The 19,132-nt window shown below is 39.3% G+C and overlaps 1 protein-coding gene across 2 annotated transcripts; it reads left to right on the top strand.

Moving 5' to 3' along the window:
- Window positions 1-572: 572 nt before the first annotated feature.
- Window positions 573-18,775, top strand: poldip2 (polymerase (DNA-directed), delta interacting protein 2). Of its 2 annotated transcripts, none has more exons than XM_058634347.1 (11): window positions 573-812; window positions 11,450-11,525; window positions 11,789-11,886; window positions 12,001-12,100; window positions 12,659-12,734; window positions 12,981-13,088; window positions 14,081-14,217; window positions 14,701-14,727; window positions 15,623-15,748; window positions 16,817-16,896; window positions 17,015-18,775. In XM_058634347.1, the coding sequence occupies exons 1-11, from the start codon at window positions 628-630 to the stop codon at window positions 17,127-17,129; spliced, it is 1,128 nt and encodes a 375-aa protein (XP_058490330.1). In that variant the 5' UTR covers window positions 573-627; the 3' UTR covers window positions 17,130-18,775. The 2 variants fall into 2 exon arrangements, with proteins under 2 accessions (XP_058490330.1, XP_058490328.1); XM_058634345.1 differs by having other exon boundaries at window positions 11,444-11,525.
- Window positions 18,776-19,132: the final 357 nt, after the last annotated feature.

The following is a 19,132-nucleotide window of genomic DNA, read 5'->3' as shown; positions in this document are numbered from 1 at the left end:
GTTTACCTTGTGACACGATGACGTAGCCGTTCACGTGATTAACTGTATTTTTTTTCTGTGGTTTTAATTGCACATTTGTTTAAAATGACAATCTTTAATAACTATCCACATTTAATCGGTATTCATGGCATTACGTGTTTTGCTAAATATCAAAATTAAATCTTTCTCGCCGTACGTTTTGGTGCCTTCACTGTCCATTCATAATGTCGTAAAACCAAGCGTCGAAGACGTTAAGAGACCCGTCATGCAATGATTGTGTGAAAAATGAAATGAAACGTTCCAGAAAAATTATTTGTGCTCCGTGATAACTCACTTACAGATGACAAATACTTATGGTCATCATAACAGAAAATACTTGATGAATAAATATATAAAAATATAACCGCACGGTAATCCTAAAAATGATGAAAGTCATTCATGGAATTCATCTCAAGTTATTGTACCATACACATATATGTATGGAATACAGTAATACTACACCTTAAATGAAAAACATTGCCTAAAAATTGAGGTCGTCGTTTGTTTATTGTTTAGTGCTCGAATTACGACGTTCCTGCCTTCCCCTGAAAGCAGCATCCGTGAAGAACAGCGTGTATGTGAACGTGCCATGGTGCCAGAGTTGGAAAGATGGCGGCTTCTGCGTTCCGCCGAGGTTTGCTGAGTTCTGTCACTTCATACAACAGGAAACACTCACACAGAATACTGAGTATCGCAGACACCAGCCGCAGCTTTCCGGCGCACAGACAGCGGTTACAATGCCGGGCCTGCGGCTTGACCGGCGGCGTTCAGCTGATGAGATTCATGTCGTCACGGTAAGAGACGCAGCCAGTGTCCTGTCCTCCCCCGTCAATGCTAACATGCTAAAGACTTTAGCTTAACTACTTGCTCTCCAAACTGACAGCTCAGAGGCACTGGTCGCACTTAACTGAGTGGACAGACGCATCAAAATGGAGCCTCTGGTTTGAGAATGACATTTAAACATAACCGAATATCCAGCAGCGGAAATGGAGAGTAGTACAGTTGTCCTCTGCTGCACAGCTAACTAGCAAGGTCCCCGGCCAGCATGGGTTGTATAACGCGTGTCTCTAACTTTACATGTACCTTTGGGCATAACAAATAATGTTTTGCATTGTTAATAGGATAAGTAGTAATTTAAAATAAGAATCTTAAACAACACTACTTTAGCCCTTCAGGTCCTGATGCAGGCTACTTCAAATAAATCACTAGGACTCCGTGTTGGAGTCGAGGCTTGAACATACTTCCAGTCAGGAAAGTCTGCTGGAGAGATACAGTATAGTGTAGATATCGCAGACTCAGGCAGGCATGGATTTTCTCAGTACTAGGGGCAATCTTCACAAACTAGAATGATCACTTTCATGAGCATGACATTGATTATAAGTATATTAAATATATTGGGAATTCATGGAAAGGTCCCTCTATAGATGAATAGGGGATGTTTGTTTTTGGACACTTACATTTTCAACATGAGCTCAAGCTCATCATGAAAATAACAAAACAAATGTTTAACTCTTAATGCCCTTACCATACTATGACAAAGCATTTTGTTAGCCTCTGTCACCCTGGACATGTGGTTAGAGCTTATAGACTTAGTGCTATCACTAGTGACACACATATCAGTCATATTGACTCTGCACACTGCCAGTGATGGAGTAAAATCTCCATCACAATCTCAAGCCATTTCTTTTATTGTTGTGCGGTTGCTGCAGTCACACACGCCACAGTTCCATACCAGCAGCAACAGCAACTTGGGACTGATTAACAGAAACTTTTTGTTGTATGAAGAAAACAAGTGGGTTTTCCTTTTCATGCTCAACCAGAAACAGGTGATGAGAGAAAGGAGGTGAAAGAAGTGATGCCTGAAGTAAGCAGAATGTAGCCTCTGTAAGACAGAGACAAGAGAATGGGTGGGCTACAGGGGCCCTACAGCACAAGTGATTCAGCACTATCTCCAGCACTACTTGATGGCAGCTTTGGGACACAGTCAGTGCATTTTCATGAGATTAGAAAAAACAGAATTGTTTTGTTTGACTAAAACTTGACTTTAAAAATACATGTTAGTCTGACTGAAATTGTCTTATCAATCAAATTTCTTAAAGTTGGACAAAAATACTCAGAATACGCGATTGGGAGTTGGACTACTACTACTGCATGTCATGTGATACTTCAGGCGGACCAGACTCAAGGTGGCCTTGGTGCTCTGAGCATGCGCCATAGTTCCCACCTCCCGCTAATACCCAGAAGAAGAATATGAATGCATCAAAAACATTGACAAAATTCAGACTTTTTTTTGATTGAAAAGCAGACAGATTGTATACTCTGCCAGCTTAAAGAATTGTTTTTTCTTGAGTTAATGATTATTCTAGATGGTGCTCGACATGCAAACAACTCACAGCATGCTAAACCAGAAACCAACCAGCTTAAGAAAAAGGGGTTTCAGTAGAGCTGAAACGATTGATCGATGAATCAATTATTACTCGATTACTAAATTAATCGACAACTATTTTGATAATCGGTTTGAAGCTTTTGTATTTTCTTAATTTCTTTGCTCTGGATAACAAAGAAATCATTAAAAATTAATCATTTTGGTTTGTGAACACCGATCAACATTTTTAAGGTTTTATGATATTTTATGGCCCAATCGATTAATCGAGAAAATAATCGACAGATTAATCGATTATGAAAATACTCGTTAGTTGCAGCTCTATGTTTCAGCCCCCTTGTGGAGCAAAGGTGGGCACACTTCATTCAGTATGAGTTGCCCACTCATGGTTTTATACAGGGACAATGGTCGTGGTCCAGTTGAACAGTGTAGTCAAGCTCCTTGACTTGACTGCAGGGAAATGTATTGAATTGCCTGCTTTCATGGTGAAGGGAATAGTTATGTCAACCCGGGCTGGGTGATAAAACATCAATAATCACAGTTAGATTTTTTTCCAACATTAATATAGCGAATGTTAAATTATTGGATATTATGTTAAATGCTTTGTGCAGATAAAACAATACATGGACTCTTTTTTTTTAGGGTTCGAGCAACAAGGTTGCAAGAACCCTATTGAAACTGGAAGGATTATTATTATTATTATTATTATTATTATTCTTATTATTCCCCCAAATGAATTGCCTTTTTGAGGCCTTTCCCATACCCCAAAACTCACCAATTTTTGTGACCGCATCAATCCTGGTGTAAATTTACGTCTGAAAAAGGTTCGGGGAATGTGCGTCGAAAATTGAATGTGGGAGGGGCCAATAAGTGCGGCGCCACCTGTCCAAATTCACCATGACCAACACAAATATCGCACATGCACGAAATTCGGTACACATGTGTAGTGGGTCAGGATGAAGAAAAAATTACATTATGACCATGATCCAAACCCAACAGGAAATCCGCCATCTTGGGTTGATTGGCGATTTTTTGGCGATTTTGGCGAATTCGCAGCAATGGTATTTGAACTAACTCCTCCTAGAGTTTTCGTGCGATCACCTTCAAACTTGGTGAGGTCCCTGTGGACCAGTTGAGGAGCTCACGGTATCAAAAGTTTTTTCAAATGTCGCATGGCGCACGAGATAGGGGGCGGCAAAGTTCGTGATGATTCTGATGTTTCGCATCAGAAAAACAAAACTCTTATAACTTTGCGATGGAAGGTCCGATCCGAACCAAACTTGCTACCATTGATGATGGGCCATGGCTGAAGACGTCTATGAAAAAACGGTGAAGTTTGAAAACAGCGCCTTCTTGTGGTGAAAGAAAATACACAAAAAAAAAGTTTTTTTACGATTTCGGGAATAACTTTTACACAGATAATCGTACCGCACTGAAAATTGGTGACAACAGTCAAAACACATGGTAGATGATGCGTGATCAATATGACGACAAATCGTTTAACGGTGTTGCCATGGCAACGACGCAAAGTCGGATTTTTGGGACAAAAAATCAAACTGCTACAACTTCGTGAATCCTGGTCCGATCTGAACCAAACTTGCTAGGATTGATGATAGTCCGGCCCTAAAGACGTCTATATGAAAATATTAAATTTCGAAAACAGCGCCCCCTGGTGACAGCAGACAATATGACAGCTTGTATTTCAATTATCTCCTCCTAGAGCTTTTGTGCGATCACCTTCAAACTTGGTGAGATCAATGTGGACGAGTTGAGCATCAAAAGTTATCAAAAGCTTTTTAAAATATTGTATGGCGTACGAGATAGGGGGCGCCAAAATTGGAGATAATAATAATTTTTCATAACAGACAATGAAACTCTTATAACTTCGCGATGGAAGGTCTGATCCCAACCAAACTTGCTATAGTTGATGATGGTTAGTTGCTGAAGACGACTATGTTGCTGAAACGGTACATTTTGAAAACAGCGCCTCCTGGTGGTGGTAGAAAATTCTAAAAAAACAAACTGTTACAACTTTGCCAATCCTGGTCCGATCTGAACCAAACTTGCTGGGAATAATGATAGTCCGGCCCTGAACACGTCTATATGAAAATATTCATTTTCAAATACAGCGCCCCCTGGTGACAGCAGACATAATTACATTTATAGTTTTTGATGCTGCTCCAACAGGGATTGTTGTATCCACTTGAAACTTTGTATGTGGGACCCCAGACCCTTCCTCAACATGTCCGTAAAAGGTCACCTCCCTACAGGAAGTGGAACGCCCGAAACAGGAAGTAAAGTCTTACATAGTCCGATTGACACAAAACTAGATATGTGAGTTACGGGACCTTCCCTGAACATGTTTCCGGAGACGAACAGGAAGTCGGCCATTTTAAACAGGAAGTGCCCTCTAACTTTGCCGTACGTTGTCCGATTTGCACAAAATCTTATATGTGACACCAGGGACCTGTCCTGAGCATGTCCGTAAAAGGTCACCTCCCTACAGGAAGTGGAACGCCCGAAACAGTAAGTAAAGTCTTACATTGTCCGATTGACACAAAACTAGATATGTGAGTTACGGGACCTTCCCTGAACATGTTTCCAGAGATGAACAGGAAGTTGGCCATTTTAAACAGGAAGTGCCCTCTAACTTTGCAGTACATTGTCCGATTTGCACAAAACCTTATATGTGACACCAGGGACCTGTCCTGAGCATGTCTGCAAAAGGTGACCTCCCAACAGGAAGTGGAATGCCCGAAACAGGAAGTAAACTCTAAGATTGTCCGATCTGAACAAAACTTGATATGTAAGACAAGGGAAGTTCCCTGAACACGTTTACGGACGCGCATTTGACCGAACAGGAAGTCGGCCATTTTAAACAGGAAGTGCCCTATAACTTTGCCATACGTTGCCGCGATCCCCCCCGAAATTTGGATCGACATGCACGGGGACGCCGCTGAAAATAACTAGTACTGAAAATAACTAGTACCGCGCGCGGTGAATGAACGGGTGAGAGCGCGAGGCACGCGGGGAGCCGTGGCACACGGCGACCCGCGTGGGTCGGCTCGAACCCGTTCAGAACCGCGCGCGGTACTAGTTATTTTTATTATTATTATTCTTATTATTCCTTAAAGTAAATCGCCTTTTTGAGGCCTTTCCCATACCCCAAAACTCACAGATTTTTGTGACCGCATCAATCGTGGTGTAAATTTACGTCTGAAAAAGGTTTGGGGAATGTGCGTCGAAAATTGAATGTGGGAGGGGCCAATAAGTGCGGCGCCACCTGTCCAAATTCACCATGACCAACACAATTATCGCACATTCACGAAATTCGGTACACATGTGTAGAAGGTCGGGATGAAGAAAAAATTACATTATGACCATGATCCAAACCCAACAGGAAATGCGCCATCTTGGGTTGATTGGCGATTTTTTGGCGATTTTGGCGAATTCGCAGCAATGGTATTTGAACTAACTCCTCCTAGAGTTTTCGTGCGATCACCTTCAAACTTGGTGATGTCCCTGTGGACCAGTTGAGGAGCTCACGGTATCAAAAGTTTTTTCAAATGTCGCACGGCGCACGAGATAGGGGGCGGCAAAGTTCGTGATGATTCTGATGTTTCGCATCAGAAAAAAAAAACTCTTATAACTTTGCGATGGAAGGTCCGATCCGAACCAAACTTGCTATGATTGATGATGGGCCATGGCTGAAGACGTCTATGAAAAAACGGTGAAGTTTGAAAACAACGCCTCCTTGTGGTGAAAGAAAATACACAAAAAAAAATTTTTTTTACGATTTCGAGAATAACTTTTACACAGATAATCGTACCGCACTCAAAATTGGTGACAACAGTCAAAACACATGGTAGATGATGCGTGATCAATATGACGACAAATCGTTTAACGGTGTTGCCATGGCAACGACGCAAAGTCGGATTTTTGGGACAAAAAATCAAACTGCTACAACTTCGCGAATCCTGGTCCGATCTGAACCAAACTTGCTAGGATTGATGATAGTCCGGCCCTAAAGACGTCTATATGAAAATATTGAATTTCGAAAACAGCGCCCCCTGGTGACAGTAGACAATATGACAGCTTGTATTTCAATTATCTCCTCCTAGAGCTTTTGTGCGATCACCTTCAAACTTGGTGAGATCAATGTGGACGAGTTGAGCATCAAAAGTTATCAAAAGCTTTTTAAAATATTGTATGGCGTACGAGATAGGGGGCGCCAAAATTGGAGATAATAATAATTTTTCATAACAGACAATGAAACTCTTATAACTTCGCGATGGAAGGTCTGATCCCAACCAAACTTCCTATAGTTGATGATGGTTAGTTGCTGAAGACGACTATGTTGCTGAAACGGTACATTTTGAAAACAGCGCCTCCTGGTGGTGGTAGAAAATTCTAAAAAAACAAACTGTTACAACTTTGCCAATCCTGGTCCGATCTGAACCAAACTTGCAAGGATTGATGACAGTCCGGCCCTGAACACGTCTATATGAAAATATTCATTTTCAAATACAGCGCCCCCTGGTGACAGCAGACAGAATTACATTTATAGTTTTTGATGCTGCTCCAACAGGGATTGTTGTATCCACTTGAAACTTAGTATGTGGGACCCCAGACCCTTCCTCAACATGTCCGTAAAAGGTCACCTCCCTACAGGAAGTGGAACGCCCGAAACAGGAAGTAAAGTCTTACATTGTCCGATTGACACGAAACTAGATATGTGAGTTACCGGACCTTCCCTGAACATGTTTACGGAGACGCCGTTGACCGAACAGGAAGTCGGCCATTTTAAACAGGAAGTGCCCTCTAACTTTGCCGTACGTTGTCCGATCTGCACAAAACCTTATATGTGAGTTAAGGGACCTGTCCTGAGCATGTCCGTAAAAGGTCACCTCCCTACAGGAAGTGGAACGCCCGAAACAGGAAGTAAAGTCTTACATTGTCCGATATGAACAAAACTTGATATGTAAGACAAGGGAACTTCCCTGAACACGTTTACGGAGAGGAATAGGAAGTTGGCCATTTTAAACAGGAAGTGCCCTCTAACTTTGCCGTACGTTGTCCGATTTGCACGAAACATTTTATGTGACACCAGGGACCTGTCTTGAGCATGTCTGCAAGAGATGACCTCCCAACAGGAAGTGGAATGCCCGAAACAGGAAGTAAACTCCAAGATTATCCAATCTGCACAAAACTTGATATGTAAGACAAGGGAAGTTCCCTGAACACGTTTACGGACACGCACTTGACCAAACAGGAAGTCTGCCATTTTAAACAGGAAGTGCCATATAACTTTGCCATACGTTGCCCGATCCCCCACGAAATTTGGAACGACATGCGCGGGGACGCCGCTGAAAATAACTAGTACTGAAAATAACTAGTACTGAAAATAACTAGTACCGCGCGCGGTGAATGAACGGGTGAGAGCGCGAGGCACGCGGGGAGCCGTGGCACACGGCGACCCGCGTGGGTCGGCTCGAACCCGTTCAGAACCGCGCGCGGTACTAGTTATTTTCAGTACTAGTTATTTTCAGTACTAGTTATTTTTAATATATATTTTACTCCAAATTCGTAAAATATTTTTATAAATTTTGTGACAGAAATAAAGCAAATACACAAAGAGAATTAAAAAAAGTAACTTTTCTTCAACTTTCTTTAATTATTTTGTTTGTTTGCTTTATTTTTTCACAATAATTGTTGATTTTGACTTATTTGAAACTAGGGCTGAACAATTACTTGATTAATCAATTACTAAATGAATCCTCAAGTATTTTCAAGAATTAAACCAAGTTATCTTATTTGTCAGCTTCTTATAAGTGAACATTTTCTGGTTTATTTGCTCCATATAACAAAGAAATCATTAAACCTGAATAATTCTGGTTTGTGGACAAAACAAGACATTTGAGAACATTTCCAGGTTTGAAAAAATCGATTGACATTTTTCAACATTTTATGACATTTTATGGACGAAATGATTACTTGATTATTCAAGAAAATAATTGACAGGTTACTGGATTCTGAAAATAATCGTTGGTTGCAGCCCTATTTGAAACCTTTTTTTATTTTCTTATTTTTCTATTCCCAGTCCTAGTGTTTATAAACAGCTGTTGTCTGAATCAAGGTCCAGGCAGGGTTTGCAGTTGCAATGGTTTGTCTATATTTAGATCTGATTCATTTTGTTTACACACTGTATTGACATTTCTCTTATTCTAGCCGAGTTGGGAAGGAACAGCAAAGTTTAACATGTACTGCAGCCAGGTGCTGTGCTGTAGCCTGTTACTTGTGTGTTTTTTATATATATTTTATGTATATATATATACAGTATATAAACAACAACCACACAGTGGCGTTTGTTTGAATGTTTGATTTTATACACAATATTCCCACACATCTTAGGAATGAAGTAGCTCAATAACAAAATAAAATGAACACAATTGAAGGAAATTGAAAGGTATTTACTGTATGTACTGCCTGTAATCTCTATAATGAGCATTTACCACTAATGCTCTAATCTCTTACTGTTGCTGCTAGTTTTTGTGTTTGTCTTTATTCACTGTGGCTGCACATTTGGCCTTTAACTGACTATATTGAAATTACAATATAAGATATTTGATTCAATGTAAGAAAAGATGAAATGTATAATAGGGCAAGATTTTGTACCACTTTTGTCTTGTTCAATACAACCTTGACTTATGTCCAATGCCTATATCAGTTTGATAGTCTTTTTTTTTTTAAATCAAATTTTAAATAAAGCAGCTGAGCAGTGTCATCTGTTTTGATCTGTTTACCACTTGCTACCTTAACTGAGCTGTGGTCTATGTGCTTAGTGAAGCACTTACATGATCAAGTGATCCACTTCCAATACTGAAGGTCGAACCAGCTCATCACTACTGATAACAAAGGCCAAATGAAATATGTCAGTGCAAACTGTTATTAAATATTTCTTGCTTTGAGATTTTATGATCGTTTTTTAGAGACAAAATGGATCCATTACTTGCTGCTGGTAATTAAATGTTTTTCATGACTGTAGTTGAATTTGTTTGCGTAAAAAGGTTGTAAAATGTCATAATAACTTTTATTGCAGTCTTTTTGGATCTAAGTAGATGTGATTGCTTTTGTGGCCTTGAGTCAGGACCCTGTTTTTAAGCATTTTTCTCTTAATAAAATCATGTTAGGCAGTAGGCAGTGATTATTTTTGTCCAGTGCGGCCTTGATATGAAATAACCTGAAACCAACTTAGTGTGTGATATTAAATCCCTCTGTCCATATATCCACCTCATTAATCCCCACTCTTCATCTCTGTTGTGAAGATTAGCTTTGCGAGGTGCACAGAAGTATGCATGTTATTTATTTGAAGTGACCAGCTGTTGTTGTCACTGGTAAGATATAAACTGTAAGTGTGTGTTTACGTATGTGTGTGTGTGTGTGTGTGTTGTTATGAGGCTATAGAGATTAGGTCGAATGGTATGTCTGGGCAACATTGGACAAGTGTAGATATTTTATTCAATCTTGTCAAAGTTGTGATTGAGATTACGACTGAAACGAAGAGAGGCTGAAGGGAGGGCGGGGCTGGGGCTGTAGGATTTTCCCTCCTATACAGACAATTGTAAATAATCTATAGGAGGGAAAATCCTGAAGCCTCTTTTCTTCACAACTGTAAGACTCCTGTGCGATTTAGATTTGTTTGTCCATAGATGATGTTGTTATGATCACTGTTATGATAACATACACGTCTATATGTTATTGTGGTGACATGCTTTTCTTTTCATAGCTGAAGTTGTTTGCACACACACACACACCATACAACAGGCATACAACCACACTACCTCAGGTGTTTTGGGGTATTTTTTAAAACCAATATAAAAAAAAAATCCAAAACAATACAGCAGTTACCCATATTCACTTCTCTTATCGACCACAACTTGACTATTAGCTGTGATGAAGAAAAAAAACATTTTAACACTTGCGTTCAGTTTCACCTTGTCGTCAGTCCTATAAAAGAAATCCTTGGACCTATTTTTCATTATCGTTGTTTCTCCTTAGTTGTACCTTTTCAAACAATTCAATCAGTTGTAGAGGAAAATCTACTTCCTGTTTACCTGAAAGATCATGTGATATAGTTTGTTTTCAGGTTTGTCAGTTGGATCCAGATTACCTCTGACATAGAGCTAAACCACTTGTCAGGATTAATAGTATGATTGTGGCTTTACTGTAATTTGAAGTGCAGCAAAATTATCAATGCTGTAATATAATGTCATTTTGACTTATGTTACAAAATAATCTGTACCAAAGATATATTTTTTTTTTATTGTAAATGTAAACAGATTTCTCCACCAATTTAACTTCACTAATTTACTACTCTTTACAGTAGTGCTTACCACCGAAGCAAGGGTAATACGAATAGAATTTAGCAGGCTGGAAAAAAGTTGACAAACATGCAGAGACATTCATGAAGAGAATCTTGTTTTTAACCTTTTTTGGATTTTCTTAGGTTAGACAGATATTGTGATATATCGTCATGATTGTCTTGCAATATCTTGATTATCAGATGGATCGATTATAGAATCGAATAGAATTGTGGCTGTTTATCTCAACAAGACAAAGCTTTTTATGAGAATAGTCCATGACTTCCATGGGATATTGAGGTACTCTGGAAGGGTGCCAAAGAATGGAATGGTTGGGGCTAGTTATTTTGGTACTATTCCTAATGGAAAGGCAAACAAAAATAGGTACTGTGCTGAACTGTTCCTCTCGGTGGAAACATGGCTTTTGCTATGTCCAGTCTTTAACTCTAACTGGAATTATCACAACAGAACACCAAACCTTAATAAAACTAACCTAATTCTAACCCTAAAATCAAGTCCTAACACCCAGCAGCCATTTATAGTTGTGACAAGCCACCAGAAAGTCCTTTTAATTATGTTTTTGAACCGAAATTGTCCTTTACAGCTGTAGAGCGACAAGTATTCACAGAGACATAGACACTTGTAGGGTTCAGTGTGTAATGGTGTTGCCTGTTTTTGCCAGGAACAGGCCTGAAGGGAAGATTTTGGAAACAGTAGGAATGTTTGAGGCTGTGAAGCAACACGGAAAATATGAAACAGGACAAGTAAGACACACACAAACACACACACATTCAAATATCAATAATGTGTTTTAAGTATATACTTGTTTTTGAAATTGCTTTCATTGTAATGATTTCACAGTGCAGTCTGTTTTTCAATTGTGATAAATCAGTAACTTTGTGCACATTTGTATGATCCCGTCAAGTGATGGTAATCCTATCTAACTTATGCTTTATTAAACCTCCTACATAAATAATCTCACATGGACTTATCCTTAGTCTCCTTGTTGTTGTTGTGCTGTCCTCAGCTCTTTCTCCACAGTGTGTTTGGCTACAGAGGCATCGTCCTGTTTCCCTGGCATGCCCGACTCTATGACCGAGACATCACTCCTCCCATGTCTGACAGGTAAAACCACACTTCTGGCTCCAGAATGCACCAACATGCCCTTATTTGCTTGGTATTTGTTGTGGATTCTCAAACTTAAATCCCATGGTTTCCGTCTTTGCTTTTCTCCTTCAGCAAACCTGATCCCTCAGGAGCCCACGGTTCCAAGGAGGTGAAGGGAAAGACTCACACTTACTACCAAGTCCTGATTGATACCAGGGACTGCCCACACATAGTGAGTTTGTTTTTCCTGTAGCCACAGCCTCTTCCTTGCATGACAAACATGACATTACTTTTTTTTATGTGAATATTAACAAAATGAAGGTTATGCCATTTGTAATTTAACTTTTGTTCACTGACTGTGGGACACTTGCATGCTTTCTGAATTCACTCACTGAATACATTTGCACTATGGGCTTTTTTGGTAGTGCTGACCAAAAACTTGACATTATAGTAAAGTTTTAATTTCCCCCTGAGTGAAAGTTGATGACAGTTTTTTTATTTTTAATTCTTTAAGGACAAGAACTAACAAACATTTATTACAAATGAACACTTTTCATAAATATGAGGCAAAACATGTAATGGCCTCTTTATGCTGTGTCTCAGTGTTTGCCTTGTACATAAACACAGTGATGAATATTTAACCTTGGTTATATTGATATTAAAGAATGTTATTTATTGAGGTCTATATTGGAATTGTCCCAGATCCTATTTCAGTGTGAACGTGTGGGCTGTTTTCTTGTATCTGTCACCAGTTGTGTGACTGTTGTTGCTGTGTGTTGTGTTGTGACAGTCGCAGAGGTCTCAGACAGAAGCGGTAACATTTCTGGCCAACCATGACGACAGCAGAGCCCTGTACGCCATCCCAGGTATGCAGCAGTGTACACACCAGTCTAAATGCACAGACTGCACTAATACATCACTGTAGTTGTTGACCACCATTGGTTGACCCATGGTACTGTATGTGGGCATTTGATCCATGTTTTGAGCTGTTGGAGCTGCATGGAAACAAATGACTTCTGATACAGAGCTGAAACACTTGTCTGGGTGGAGATTTAATATTTGTTGTTGTCGTACAGATGTTGTGACAGTGCGTCTGTGTTTCTTCCTTTCAGGTCTGGACTATGTGAGCCATGAAGACATCCTGCCCTATAACTCCACAGAGCAGGTCCCCATCCAGCATGAGCTGTTTGAGCGCTTCCTCACGCACAACCCTGCCAAATGTAAACACCTTTCCAGTCTTTAGTTCTGTCTTAATTAGAGGTGTCACGATTCTCTAAATCTTTGATCTAAAATGATTTAAAGGTCGATGTTTTTTTCTCTCATTTAGTGCAGATGGTTTGCCTTTTTTTTTAAAGCCTAGGATCATTGGTTTTACGTCATGATAACTAATTTTTTGAATTCCCATTTTGATTGTCTATGGTGTCATGACTGAATGTCTGTTTGTTTGCAGTGTACCACACTAAGGTCTTATTGTCAAATTTAAATAATTTATTAACAATAACGATTCAATTGGAAACTAAGTGTAAAAAAAGAAGAGACGTCATATCGCGTCATGTAGCTCTGTGTTGCTCTGAAGGTCCAGCAATCTTGTCATTATGTAGCATTGTTCCATTACGTCAATTGGATGTGAAGTCCAGGTTTTTCCACCACTGAATGTCTGATGCTACAAACATGCCTATAGCGCTAGTTATTGCTTTAGCACAAGTTCAATTTTGAGGAACTTTGGCTCTAAATGAGGATGGAAGAGTTGTCCGTGTTAACGTAGTTACGTCCTTATGATGCATGCTACACGCTCATAACAGTTTACACACTGTGGTTTTCTTGTTGACAACGCAAATGTTGTTGACAAAACACACGCAGAAAATTGAGACTGTGACACTGCTAGTCTTCATACAAACTAATTTTGCTTACTTTAGTAATTGTATATTAACACACATTATGTTTACATGACATTAGTAAAAGTTTAATTGTTGTTAGTTGAACTGTAACCACACTTTAAAGACACGTGTAAACATGATGGTTGTACAGGAACTGTACTAAATAGAATTTTGGCCTAACACACCCAATACAACAATAATAATAATATGATTGGACATGTTCCACAGTTCCTGTTCCTGGGTTTTGGCCCAGAAATGATAGAAGAAGTCATTACTTAGACTTAGAAAAAGATAACAAAAAAAATCTAATTTCGTAAATATGTGTGTGTGTGTAGCTCCTCCATTCGCAGCCAGAGACACTCTGAAGGCGTGGCAGGAGAAAAACCACCCATGGTTGGAGCTCTCAGATGTTCACAGAGAGACCACTGAGAACATCAGAGTCACCGTCATCCCCTTCTACATGGGCATGAGGGTATGTGAATAATAAATGTGCTCCTTTTCTATCTACTTTAAGCTCACCCTGAGTTCCTCTTGGACTTTTATCATTTTATTAAAACGATACAGAATCTTGGGGAGAAATTGAAATGGGTAAATTCATATATAATTTGTTATTTTCTGTAAAGGGTAAAGGAGGTATTTACAAGCAAAATGATTTAATTTTAACAGAAAACATTTACATGTTTCTGTGTTAATTAGTACTTATTAGACATCCTGATCCACATGTTTTTAGCCCTGATATTGATCTCTAAAAGTGATATTAGCATTATTTAAAAGTTGATTAAATAGTCTGTGAATGTGACACATTAAGATCCCACCCCTTATTTCAGTGCATTTATGCACTGAAATCTGCATTTATAACTGAAATCTGCCAGCTAAGTCATTAGCTTATAGCTGTGTGATAATGTTTTCCCTGATATCTTTACAGTAACTAATCAAAATACTTTGTTGTTCCCAGGAGGCGCAGAATTCCCATGTTTACTGGGTGAGTAGAATTCTCACCTTCCTCGGTTGTCAACTGTTCATGGGGTTGAAATTAAAATAGTCACATCTTATGAATACTTAGGCATTCTAATTGGTGAGAAACTGTCCTTTAAACTGCACATCGATAAACTTGTTTCAAAGCTGAAATTGAAATTGGGTTTCTTTTTTAGAAATAAATCACGTTTTTCATTGCAAGTCAGAAAACATTTGATCACCACACGTTTTTACCCTTTTATTTTTTTATGAACGCACCTGATCAGTTTTTAAAGAAATTGGATTCTGTATACCACTGTGCTTAGCGTTTTATTACTGGCTGCAGCTATCGTGTACATCATTGTTCCTTTTATGCCGTCGCACATCTTCGTATGTCCGTAGACTCTCTGACTTCTGCCTACACATTTGTGTTTACACAAGTGTAGCAACTGCAGTCGATATGGACATCATACAGATGCAGGTCCCGACAGTCTAAACTGAACTGGGCAAAAAGGCTTTTAAGTTTTCTGCCCCGTCCACCTGGAACGCTGTGCAGAAGGACTTGAAATTGACACATCTTGTAGCCCTCGAGGAATTCAAGACAGTTATAAAAGTGTGATTGCACTGTGTAATCATCACATGGGATTGTATTTTAATCATCACATTGTGTCTTTGGTGTAACATTCTGTGTTTGTGCTGCCGTCTTGGCCAGGTCACTCTTGAAAAAGAGGTTTTGAAATCTCAATGAGTTTCTTACCTGGTTAAATAAAGGAAAATAATAGTTTTATCTGTGGGAAAAATCTTTTGTAAAAGTCCAACTTAAATGTTAACACCATATAATGTACACCAGGGAGATTATAATCCTTTCCTGTGCCAGCAGACTCCTTAGTATAAACGTGTGTGTGTGTGTTGTCTGCCATCAGTGGAGGTACTGTATCCGTCTGGAGAACATGGGCAGCGAGGTGGTTCAGCTGAGAGAGAGGCACTGGAGGATCTTCAGCCTGTCAGGAACCCTGGAGACAGTTCGAGGGCGAGGAGTTGTGGGCAGGGTCAGCGCACACACACACACACACACACACACACACACACACACACACACACACACACACACACACACACATGCGCGCAACAATAAATACACAATAACAATAAATAACAAAGACAGCAAAGACAAAATCCTTGTTGGTTTGTTTTCAGGACATTAAAACATACAGTAAATAATGACCTTACTTTTATATTTTTGTGACCCACCATGTCTTTACTGTCTCATGTCTCAAATTCTTCATAGTACAAGTGTTGAGGAAGGTGCATCGTTGCTAACCCACTTGGCAAGAATGACTGCTTTTTATTGATCTTGTTCACTGGACGTCCTTGCCTGACACAATGACACAACAACACATCAGCTGTTTGCTTTTGACACAAACTTGCTTGGTCTATGACATACTGACAGTTTGTTTGACTTTTACTCTCTCTTCTGAGGAGAAATGGTCACATAATGATATCACATCCCTACATTTAAATAAATGTCATCTTTCAAATAGTCAAGACAAAGAAGACACTAAACACAGATTTAGGTATTAACTTGGTTCTTTTTACATTTATGATCAGTGTGTAGCAGACTTATTTTTTTTTCTTTTACGATGGTATATTGTATTATAGAGCAACAAGCACTCAACAAGTGCACAATAGCCAAGACAATCCAAATAAAATAAACTTTGACCTTTTATTGCCTTTATGCCTGCTGAAACATAGATGTTGTCTTCCATACATTCCACTAGTTAATCACATGTTCAGTATTTTGCACAACAAACTATCAGGTCCCAACAACCAATACAATCCAAACATACAATCCTTAGCACAGACTGTAAAAATCTAAACAAAAAGCAGCATCACCAATTTAAATGTCATGTTGTGGGAGGTTCATTTTTTTCTTAAAGGACACAGAATACTTGTGGTTGCTCGCATGTACAGCGCAGTCATTTAAAAGATGTGAAACAACTGTATCTGACTGATATCAGTAGATTATTCATTGTGATATTGATATAGGACAGAGCGACATCTCCACTTGAAACTCAAACTTTGGAGGAATTTAAACTCATGTCTGTATGTCATCACAGGAGCCTGTTTTATCCAAAGAGCAGCCAGCCTTTCAGTACAGCAGCCACGTGTCTCTACAAGCCCCCAGTGGTCATATGTGGTGAGTTTGCTCATGCGTGCATCAGTATGCTGCATGTTCTACTGTTTGTTTGTTTTTAGTTACTTAAACTGCTGCTCCTATTTGCTCAGTATTCCATCCTCTGTTGTGTTGTGATCAGGGGCACGTTTCGTATTGAGAAGACTGATGGTTCCCACTTTGACGTTCGCATTCCTCCTTTCTCCTTGGAGAGCAACAAGGACGACAAAGCACCCCCTGCTGGCTACACGTTCTAACTGCGAGTACACGCCTCCCACCAATGAGGACCAGACTTGCTTTTAGTTCTGAACACACCTGGGTGTTCTTCACTTGCTCTCCCTCTACAACATTGCCTCAGTCTTCAGTGCAAGGCTAGCGTTAGTCAGGGTGTGCAAAGGGAACACATAGCATTTTCTAGCTCATCCAATGCAGGCCCACTTTGCCCTTTTTTTTTTACCGACTGTGTGCACCCAACGTCAGTTTGTCATTGATGAAATCACAGATGACTCATTGAAATGCATTCACGGCAAAGTTAATGTTGGATTCTTCAAATCACCCAGATAGATCTTTTTTCTGCTAATTACAGTGACGGTGGCAGTTGGCCATATCATAATTTATAAGGAGAAATCTACTGTCAAAAAACACATTCATTGATTTCTTTTTCGGCCATGAACACATTCTGCTTCATCTGCATTATTTTATGATGCACAGGCAGAGAAACCTCAACAAATGCCCACTGTGTGTCAGTGTGGGAGCAAACTGTGTTCAAGGAGTAACCAGTAATCAACCCACTGTACCAGATGGAATCCTCTTGTCCTTTGTCGATGTATCCTCTTCTGTGGGAAACATTTGAACCACACAAATACATTAACTTAACACACGTTACACTTAATCCTTTCATTGTCTTTTTTCCTCTCCCAATTTTCAAGCATAACACTGTCCTGTTGCACCTATCCACCTCTGTGGGGACACTTGTGTGAGGGAAATCTGAACTTTGGATGAGTCACAGCAGATAAGTACAAGTAGAAGCTGGTTGACAATTATAAACCAATAAAAACCGAATGTGAATTCAGAGCTCCTCAAAGTACAAAAAGCTATAACTTTTTCATTATTATTTCATATTTGAAGTTTCAGTATTTGTCAGTGACACCTTTGGCAGTAGTTAAGCCTGAACTCTGTGTGTGAGTTTAAACTTGTTGCTGAACTCGAGTTAACTCAAGTGAAATATGTCCATTTCAAACACTTGGTGTTGTTTTGAAGCCTGCAGCTGGTGTTAACTCGTGTCTCTATGCTGCATCTGCATTAGAGATGGGCATGGTTATTCTCTTACTCAATTGATTATAAAATGTTAATCAGTTAATGTGACTATTGGTGAGCATATTAAAACGATATGTTACCACAAGACTGATTCATCAGTCTCTTTATTTTAGTTGATTGTTTTGAAAGTTAATTTAAGTCCTGTTTTCTTGATCTGAGCTTCTAATTACATCCAGTCAGTCAGTGATTTAAAAGATAACAAAAAAATGAAGGAAGGCTGAATACTTCAAGGCCATAAAGTGTGTTCCTCTTCTTCAGGTAAAGAGGTGAGAGTTGGGTCTCCGTTGGTTTTGAAAAGCAAATGCTGCATAATTAATGAAAGCAGTTGGAAGCCAGTGCCGTTGCGACATCTTCCATCCCTGCTGCCTGTTCTTTGTTACACTGCAGGGTGAAACGTTTTCTCTCTGCTCACATAAGCTTGAAGTCGACTTATTTTCTCCAAAGGTATGAGCCTTAATATTCTCACTGCTACAGAGACAAAAGAAATGTTCTGATAAGTGATTTAAAGCAAAAAAAGATGGTTGAAAAACAACTGTAAATAGAGATGTAATTAAAGGCTAAACCAATAAAACTGTTTTGAAAAATACATGGACATTTGTCAAAGTGTGTACTCCTTGGCTATAACGGCTCATATTCTGCTGTCACACAACATTAATCAGTATAATTGACGTTTGTGAAGGTCTACTATTCTACTGTAACATCACATTCACTCTCTGTCTTCATCGTAAAATATTTCATGTCACAAATAAACAACAGATTTGATTGTAATGGAAACATCAATATGTTAAATCCATTATATCTGCTGTGTGGCTGCATGCCAACCGCCACTAGGTGTCAGTGCAATCTTTTTCATGATCACTCTCACCCTCTATCACTTGTGTCTGTGTTTACTTGTATTTATATACCTCTTTAGGACTTTTCCTGGCATAAACACTGCCCTTGT

Source organism: Solea solea, chromosome 7 (genome assembly GCF_958295425.1).
Source record: "Solea solea chromosome 7, fSolSol10.1, whole genome shotgun sequence".
In the NCBI taxonomy this organism is placed as follows: domain Eukaryota; kingdom Metazoa; phylum Chordata; class Actinopteri; order Pleuronectiformes; family Soleidae; genus Solea; species Solea solea.
Note: the sequence above shows the minus strand (reverse complement) of the source record. Positions and strands in the feature narration are given on the sequence as shown.